Raw genomic sequence first — 10,261 nt, 5'->3', positions numbered from 1 at the left:
TTATTTTGTTTTTATGAATTGTTTACAGTTTGCAGAACATTTCTTGCCAAGTTGCTAAATATGCTTTCCCCGTATTTTTGAACGAAATTAATTTTCTCAGGTGTTATAGGTTTAAAATGTTTGTAAAAGGTTTCTGAATGCAGCACAACAAAACTGATGTCTTTTCAGGTGTTAAAGAGTTAAAGCCAATTTTATATTTGCTTTTCTTGAATGTGACTGTAAAGATTATCACAAGTTGACAGAAAATGAATGCTATTTTACTTGAACATATATTGCTATAATATTATTAGCGTTACTCCCTCTTCTGGGAAAACTGCAAAAGTGCAAAAGAAAGAGAAAAAAACAACAGCATTCAAGGTTTCAACAAGATTTATATTGCTGTAAACAGGTCTTCGGTGAAAACATCAGATATGAAATAAAACATACAGTACATTCCAAGTCAGTCATTTTATGGCATAATGAAAGGATATATCCGCATTTAAGTCGAAACAGAAACAAACTGAAGGCTACTTAAATATGACTGACAGCTCACTGAACATGAAGTAGCCTGAGACGTGTGATCTGAACAAATGACATTTTTTTTTCTATCTCAGAGATAAAACTGCAATTTACAGGTAAAGTCTATACATGTAAAATTAATAAATTAAAATGTAACAACCAAAATATTCAGAATATACAGAATTGATCCCACATCTTCAACAGGGGAGAAATTACATGTTCTTTAAGTTATTTACAACCCACAATTCACATTTTGTGGATTCTTATGTAGAAAAATAAATAAGATTCAAAACACAGTAAAGCTAAGAAGGAGCATCACAGTGGTCCTAGTCGTCATTGATTTCAGTCATCGCCTCTGCAGCACTTCGTCTGCTCACACTTTGTACTTCTCCTTGGCTTGATCATTCAGTATACAGATGTGCTGTGAAACAAATGAAAATACACAAAGGACAAGCAATTCATGTTTAATGCATTTCTGTTGTCCAGGAATTTGATTTCCTGCTTAAATTCAACATTTTGAATAACTAGCGCTGACGGAGGTCATGTCTTCTGTATTGAAAGATAAATGTGACAGATTTAATTTAAAAAAAAAATAGGTTAGATATTTTATAAGCTTCTCCTTTTTTTAAAATTAGCATGGTTAAATTGGACCTTTACTATGAAAATAGTAATATTTAATAGTAACTGAAGGAATAAGGATTTTGCCACCAAAATAGTTTTTTTTCCACATTATTTTTATGTTTTGACATAATAACAAGCATGAAAATGGAACGCAGATATTTGATAGGATTTCTGACTCCATACTTGATCTGGAGTACTCAAGTGCAGCAAACTTACACTGAGATCTCTGAAGTACTCATTGTAGTCCAAAGCGTAGCCCACGAGAAAGGCATCAGGCACCTCAAAACCAATGTCTGAAATAAATATAGAAACCAGCACTGTGAGTCATATAAAGAAAACAAACAACCTCTTTTGAGTACGGTGGAAGTAAAACTCTCAGGCGGACCTGAAATGACATGTGGGAACATTTCCTGTTAAGCTCTGTAGTGAACTAATTGATGCTCTTTTACTGTCTGTGTGAGGTTGTACTAAAGCCGTCCACGCTGCAGTGGGAAGTCAGACTGCTTACAGTAACAGCTGTCCTTGAGGGACAATCTTAAAGAGATTATCCAACTAAAAGCGTTACATAATCGGAGACAGTGTGAGCAAGGGGTTACCCAGCATGCGTTAGAGCGTAAGTGGTAGGCTCTGCAACATCTAGAGTACATTTTTCTGATATGACTGTTAATCCTGCATGAAAAACACAAGCTTTATTAAATAACTCTTTATCAGCTCTTCAAGGACGCACATGAGAGTGACTGGCACTACACATGACTGCACTCCATAGATAACATGTCTGAGCGTGAAGTGAGTAAAGAAGCACTCACAGTCTGGTCTGTATCCTGAACTCCTTGGTGTCCTCTTCACCAGGAGGCTAGAATTACAAATGCAGAAAATACAGGAGAAATTAAACAAAGCCTTCAAAGAGAAATTAACACGTCGAAGATAAAGAGCAGTTGTCGCTGCGACCTTTTCCGTGCAGGTTTTAATCCTGACAGATGGCGACGATTGTCTTGGTACACCCGCACAACAACGTGGCCAAACAAATGCCTGTTCACCATTTAAGACCAACTTCTGTGCTTCAAGCCTTTTTTACATACATGGATGTAATATTAGAGTACAGGCTAAGTGATGCAAATGAAAAGCTGTCTGAAAGCTTAATTCACAGAATGAAAAAAAAAATCATCAACTTTTTGTGGGTGATGCAATGGTTTAAGGGGAAGTTCAAACAGGGGGCATATACGCACATCCACTTGCATGAGGAAAAAAGGTAACGCCTGCACACTTACTCCATGTCACACAAGTTTCGATCCTATTTGGATCTTTTTTGTTTGACCTGACAAATATATTTTTATATATTTTTCCTCAAAACATTTTGTCCAGACGAAGATCCGAGGAGGATCGAAACACTGTCTTGAATAAAGTTGCGTGGCACGAAGTGCGCAAGCGTTACCTTTATTTCCTCATAAAGGGAAAGTTCACCCCAAAACAAAAAAAAATGCATTTTCTTCCTTTTACCTGTAGAGCTGTTTATTTCTCTAGATTGTTTTGGTGTGAGTTTCTGAGTGTTGGAGATATCGGCCGCAGAGATGCCTGCCTTCAACAGCAATGTCTCTTTCCAGAAACCACGACCTGGTTATTAAAGATAATCCACAGATCCTGTCGTGAGCAGTTTTGTGCAGGAACTATTTCCTTTCTACCGAACTACACCCGCCAACGGCGTCACTGCACAGAGGGAAGCGTGCGTCTCGCGCTTGTGACAGCGCGAGATGTAAACATTTCTTACTTCTGGATCATTTCTTCTTTTGTTGTTCATTACTTTCCCCCCATGTTTTTGAAAAAAAAAAACAAAACAAAACCAAAAGAAAACTCGATTTGCCCAGGTTTCAAAGGGTCAAATATAAATGTGATTGTATTTCACATATGTCTCTTTTATGCAAGCATCAAAGGAAACCCACATTGCCTCAACACATTTCCTGTTTCAAGCCTACACCAGAGAGATGGCCACTATCTCCACAGTGCAGTTAATGGTGCAGCAGATTAACTCTTAAGCTGCTCCCTTCCTCCATCACATTACATCTCTAATACAGTCCTAAAGGAGACTGTCCATTAGCTAAGAGCACGGTTACATGCACTTTCTCTGCAGACATACCAGTCATTTACAGCACAGGTCTATAATTCAGCCTCCTGCAGACTGCAGACGATGGTGCTTACCTTACAACTTTAACCATTTTGGGATTGCATTCACTCAGCAGGGAAAGTAGCGTCTGCATCGTCCTTCCAGTCTCTACGATATCCTTTTTACAATGCAGGACACAGGAAACAGTCACATTAAAGAGGAAGCATAAACAAAAAGAGGCATGACTTAAAATATGACATTTACACAACAGACTTTGATATTGTATCTAAAATTATTATTATTATTATGTCTGAGGCTTAACTGGTGCAGACACATGCATGACGACGTGTACAGTGAGATTACGTGAATTTTTCAACCATAAAGAGATTAATTCATATTGTTTACGCCAAGGTATTAATATCAACATGAACAATATTGCAAATCAGTGAGCAGGACTCATGTAATACAATATCAGATTGGAGTTAAATGAGTATTTCTGCATTGTTTTTATAAAGCAACTTGATTTGTCAACTATATAATTTACTGAATACCATGAGATATATTGATTTAATATACAAATGTACACATACTAGTTTTATCCATATTGCCCAAACATAATACAGAATAAAGAAAATAGGTTTTACCTCGACAATCAAAACATTCTGCGGAAGAAAATAAAAGGACAGTCAGGGTTGCAACACATTTTCATGGGCAAATTTTTCCATGACTTTTCAATGACCCAAAATAGTTTTTTCCTTGTCCCACTCACCCAGCATTTTTTCAAACATACAAGATTCTAACTCTATTTAAACATAATTTGTTCAAGGATTGTCAGAAATGTAAATATCCAACAATAATTATTTCTGTTTTTATAGTTTTTGGCTGTACAGATATCAAAAGACAAAAAAATAGATAAAAATGCCTTTCAAATCCATGGTTTTCTGTACAAATCGCAAAAAAATACAGGAGAACAATCAAAAAAGCCTTTGACGTGTTTTCTTTTAAAAACACATTACAATAAAATAAATACAAAAAACAGCCATTTCAAGTTACATGCCGCTCCCCTGAAGCCAAAAGTGCTTAAAAAATTATTTGACCTGCCTGGTGGGGATACATGAGGGGCAAGACGGAGCACGCAGAGAAGATGAGGAAATGTACGTGATGAACAAATTTAAAAAAACATAACGAAAATGGTGTCAGACGTCGACGCAAATTAAAGCTACGTTATGTCGTTAGGCACAGAAAATAAATTCACTGTTATGTTACATTAATATAATTTAATTTATTACACACAACAAATTTCTTTGATTTTTCCCAAATTTTCATTGATTTTTTTTCTACTTTTCCAGGTTTTCCATGACCGTGGTAACTCTGGACATTTTATGAAATATTCAGCCACACAAGAGTGCTTAGTGTGCCTGCCCGACAAACACCAGTGGACTAACCTTGCCTGAGAGATTGGACAGCTCATCCCCTCCTATGACTTTGACGTTGTTTGTGGACTTGTCATTCTGGGGGACACAAAGAGGAGACATTACCTCAGTGTGGTTACAGAATAAGTTTGGATTAGTTTCTGTTTAGAGAACCACAGGAAAATTCTCACCACAAATCTACATTACATTTCCAAATGTCTGTGCATTTCTTGCACACTCTGCACACTGTGAATACTGCAGTGGCCCATTTCTGACTGAAGACGGCTGCTCTTATTCCTAACCCCATATCACAGACCTCACATTAGCACAAGTGGTTCCTGGAAATTAAATGAGAAAAGGAAGCTTACACAGTAGCTCTTCACCCTAATGAAATCCACTGTCAGGGGGACTGATTTATCGCTGTTCTGGTTCAGTGCTTTAATGTAGTCCAGGAGGTCTGCGAAGAATTTGTAGCCACCTTTTAGCACACACAAAGCCACAATGTGGTGTCCCCCCATGTCCCGGATTATGTCCCGGGCTAGACGCTCTGTCCTGGAGCAGAGAGAAAGAGAAACCGATGCATCGTCAGGCTACGGCTACGATAATCATCGCAGACCCCTCCCATGATCTGTATTCACAATACAAACTGCTTCCATTAGGTGGACGTTATGTGGTCGCAATTAAAAAACAGGAGGAGACGTCTGAGTAGGTATAAAAATTCTTTCATACATCTATCAGATGAACTCAGGAAATAAGGAGGGTGTAAAATGACGGACGGTGTCGCATGTATTTGAATGCACTTTATGTCTGCACTTGTCTGAGCTGCGCACTTTACATCTGTGTCTGCACTGTGTGTGTGTGTTTTTTTTATATTCAAGAATAAAACTCCCTTGGGACAAATAAAATTATCTTGGATCTTGAAATTACTACAACCAGCATTTACATCATCGTTATTCAAAAAGCATCTGAAAGGACTCTAATATGCAAAAGATTCGCAGTACTTCACTGATTCATTTGTAACACATTTTACTTTGCATATACAAATGTTTTTTTAGCAACTTTGTATTACTGCTTAGACTTCAAATTTGGATCAATTATGTAATCTTTGTTTTTATCCTTTTCTTTTTATGAATGATTATAGTTATTTAACTTGAGGAAAGTTAAAAAGGAAAATAAAAAAAAAAATATCTATCCTACATTTTTCTGTATCATAATTTTTGAATATACAATTATACAAATTTTAAAAATATTTTTCTCAAAAATGTTCCCTTGTTTTTGATAATTTTCTCATAAATCAACACATTTTCAGGTCATTTTCTTGTCACCTTTTACCTAATATTTGCAATTTGTGGGACATTTCTATCCAAGACAGTCAATGTCTCTTCCCCCGATGTCTTTTCATTACTCATGTAGGTGCAAATAAAACTAAACGGTGCAGATGCAGTGCAGTTCTTCCCAGAAGGGAGGGGATGGTTTACATGATATTGCACTTAAGCGTAATTGCTTACGATGCATTTCACAGCGCCGGACATTTAACCCCTGCCTCACAAATCCACATTCAAATGCACTGTAGGATGTGGCCAACAGTGATTTGTCAACCAAATGCAGCGCAGTGCACAACTAAAATAGCACAACCCAGTTTGAATGTGTGTGTCAGAGACAGTGAAAACAGAAAGATTCTATGACTTTATTCCGACTCACTATACTCCGACGTTACTGTCATTTTTACGACATATTATACCACGAGGGTTTCTTTAACATACTACACTATAACGTATTTTATGACACACTATACTGACTTTTCTTTTGGACATATTGTACTATGACATTATTTGACTTTTTGTCATTTTTATATACTATACTTTGAGTCTTTTTAACATACTGTACTTATTACATTTTTTGTCATACTATACTATAACTTTATTTTGACATACTATACGATTTCATTTTTATGTCATACTATAACATGACTTTATTTTGACATGCTATACTATGACATTTTTTTAGGACATACTATAGTATGGTTTGGGTTTTTTTTCAGTAGATTAAATGCAATACTATGACTTTTCCTTTCATTTCTACAACATTCTGTGACTTTTTTCAACATTGTTTACTATGACATTTTTTCTGACATACTATAGTATAATTTTTTTTCATTCAGATGCAATGCAATACTGATAGTGACTTTTTTTGAAATATTATAGGCTACTATGATTTTTAAATGACTGACAATGTTTGTTTTTTTTCATTTAGATGACATGCAATACTATGACTTTTCAATATACTATACTATGACATTTTTATAACATACAATGCTATGGCTTTTTCTATTATTTCTATGGCATACTATCCTATGACATGTTTTATAACATAAAATACTATGGCTTTTTTTTTGTTCATTTTTATGACTCGACAAAAATATGTTTCATTTTCATTGGCTGTTTTTACCTGTCCATGATGAGTCCATGAGGGATGATCACCTTGTCCAAATCATTCTCATAATGTCTGGGGACACAGAAAAGATCCAACTCGTGGCCTTTCTCATCATCAGCGATCTGGAACAACAAGAAGCCATCTCTCTTCAACTCAGCACAAACCGGTTGGCACTGACAGATAACGTGCGCCAAAGATAAGTCAAAGTCACGCCGTTCCTCGCGCCCCTGGCAACACTGAGCCTGTCAACCACCTGTTTATCCCCGCGCACATGCACACCATTGAGATTTTGGACATCAAACGCTCATGTGGCGGAGCAAAATTCAAACACTCAAATATTGATTGGAAAGCTCGCGCCACCTGCCGTCTCTCAAAACAGGCCTACAGTGCACGCGGCACAACCACACCCCGACAAGTGCATAAGTTATCCAAAAATACCAAATAACATGGCAGCAGCGACCAGTTTCCAGCCTCACCTCCAGATAAGAAGCCATGTTGCCGTCCGTCCCTTTCAGTCGCAGTGAAATGTCTGAGAAGTCATGCTCAGGTCCGGAGAGAGAGAGAGGAGGAGAAAGAGGAGGAGGAGGAGGAGGAGGAGGAGGAGGGTTTGTTGACTGGAGGTGGCACGCGCTGCTCTCCTCTTCACCGACTGCTGCTGAGCGGGCGCGAGCAGCACATGCGATGCTCCTCTGACGGTGTTTAAGCCCTTGACGTCAGAATCCAGTTTACCTTCCCAATAATCTGATTTGCGAGGCACAACCTGAGATTAAAATGCGCTATATTAGTCACTACTACTACTACAGTGTGTTTTGGTGACTGTGGCAGCGATGCGATCGCGAGCGGTGTGGAGGAGCCGCAGATGACGCAGTTTTAAAAATGTAACGGAGGACAGTTCCGCCTCTCCTCTCTGAAAGCACCACACTGCTCCCTGTGTGCATCTGTGGCAGGGCCGTGCAGAGAGATTTAAGGGGGCTGGTGCGCCAAGTTTAAAAGGGGCACATAAAACAGCAATGTCATAGTCGTACAAAAACATCATAAAAAATGTCATAGTATAGTATGTTGCAAAAAATACCATTAAATGTCATAGTATTGTCTGTCAAAAAAAGGTTATGGAAAAAATGTCATAGTATAGTATGTCGAAAAAATAGTCATAAAAATGTCGTAGGATGGTATGTTGAAAACAATCTACACAAAAATGTCCTAGTGTAGAATGTCGAAGAAAGATTATGGAAAAATCACAGTGTCATAATGCATGTTGAAAAACATCATAAAAATGTCATTGTATAGTATATTTTTACAAAATTCATAACAAATGTCATAGTATAGTATGTCAAACAAATATCATTAAATGTCATAGTATTGCCTGTCAAAAAAAGGTTATGAAAAAATGTCATAGTATAGTATGTATAAAAAATAGTCATAAAAATGTCGTAGGATGGTATGTTGAAAAACAACACAAAAATGTCCTCGTGTCGAAGAAAGATTATGGAAAAAAATTATAGTGTCATAATGCATGTTGAAAAAACATCATAAAAATGTCATTGTATAGTATATTTTTACAAAATCATAACAAATGTCAGCATATAGTAAGTAAAAAAATTAAATGTCAAAGTATTGTCTGTCAAAAAAAGGTTATGAAAAAAGTGTCATAGTATAGTATGTCGAAAAATAATCATAAAAACGTTGTAGCATAGTATGTTGAAAAACAAACAACACAAAAATGTCCTAGTGTAGTATGTCGAAAAAAGATTATGGAAATATATGATAGTGTCATAATGTATGTATGTCATTATGCATGATGAAAAAACATCATAAAAATGTCATTGTATAGTATGTCAAAAAACAGTTATAAAAATGTCATTGGGTAGTAAGTTGAAAGAAAAATGTCCTAGTAAAGTATAACAAAAAGAGATTATGGAAAAAATTGTCATAGTATGTTGAAAAAAGTCATTAAAAATGTAATGTGTTATAATGTAATTTGAGGAAAAAATTGTACAGTAATATCACATGAACCTTTGTATGGTCATAATCAGGGTCATCCGCAAAGGGAATCTACCAAAAAAATTAGATAATTCATGATGATTATTTAATATTTTATCTTTATATCTAATTTTTTAAAAATAAATTTTCATTAAAATTGCATCTGTTGTAGTGAGTTTTTAACTGCACTGGATTTTTAATATTTAATTTAATCTAAATAAATAATAACAATTTTAATGATTTCAAGAGGGTCCTCGCACCGTTTTGGGTGCTCGGGGGCCCTAATAAATAAATAAATACACACACAAGATGCAGTGATACATAAATCTTAAAATGATCCACGATCAGGTAACATTTTTTTTGTTTTCACTGAACCTTATTATTATTATTATTTCAAAGAAAACATTATCAATCATCAGCATAACACTGTCTGTAAATTCTGGTAAATATTACCGATGGTAACTCTGATCTATCTCCAAATAGAAAAAGTTTAGAAGATTCTTATAAGGCTTGTATATTATTACTGACAAATAATATTATAAAGTGTAAATGTTCCTTGGACATCACTATTCAATCATCCTGTATTTTTTTTCAAGAGATTGTTGTTTTCTATTGAGCTGTAAGCATTTTATTTGTTGTTAATCTCAGGTCGATGTATGTTCTGGAGCTTTCAGTCGTATTAAAACATTCAAATTTCCTTTTTTAAATTTTATATTAAATTTTTTTTTAATCCTTTACTTAACTGTCATACCAATAAACCAATTGCAAATTTGAGTTAGATTCTAACTGATTTTCAGCTTTTTATAAAGTGGTATTGCAGTATTTTACGTTTTGTTGCATTTTGATGTTGTTTGCTTTTATTTAAAGTCTGTAATATTGTCAGTGTTAGTGCTGTATCACTTTTAATAGCTCCGTCTAAAGCAGAGTCTCAGTAACATAACGCGTCCTCTTTTTATTTCAGTCTTCAATTTGGCAATCTGACTGAGTTCAAACCGCCCCGTGACGAAAATCCACTCAGTCTCTGGACAAAAACACAGCAGTGAAGTGGCACAGGCTGTGTGAGACAAAGTTTGCCCTCTCTCCATAACTCCATGTTAAGAACAAACTAAAAACAATCATTATCAAAACATTTGCCTACAGCCACGTCTACTGCATAACATTTAACAGTAAATCTATAAAGATGAAATATTAACAGTGTGAAAACTGCAAAAACAACCCG

At 35.8% G+C, this 10,261-nt stretch overlaps 1 protein-coding gene across 1 annotated transcript; it reads right to left on the bottom strand.

Moving 5' to 3' along the window:
* Positions 1–351: 351 nt before the first annotated feature.
* Positions 352–7,884, bottom strand: hprt1l (hypoxanthine phosphoribosyltransferase 1, like). Its single transcript, XM_042496759.1, has 9 exons — positions 7,539–7,884; positions 7,078–7,184; positions 4,998–5,181; positions 4,663–4,728; positions 3,862–3,879; positions 3,313–3,395; positions 1,926–1,972; positions 1,336–1,412; positions 352–919 (listed from the first exon to the last, which is right to left on the bottom strand). Exons 1-9 carry the CDS (start codon positions 7,554–7,556, stop codon positions 872–874), a joined length of 648 nt encoding a protein of 215 aa, XP_042352693.1. The 5' UTR covers positions 7,557–7,884; the 3' UTR covers positions 352–871.
* Positions 7,885–10,261: the final 2,377 nt, after the last annotated feature.

This window comes from Plectropomus leopardus, chromosome 11, assembly GCF_008729295.1.
Source record: "Plectropomus leopardus isolate mb chromosome 11, YSFRI_Pleo_2.0, whole genome shotgun sequence".
NCBI lineage: Eukaryota > Metazoa > Chordata > Actinopteri > Perciformes > Serranidae > Plectropomus > Plectropomus leopardus.
The sequence above is the reverse complement of the archived record's forward strand: the minus strand, read 5'-3'. Positions and strand labels throughout refer to the sequence as shown.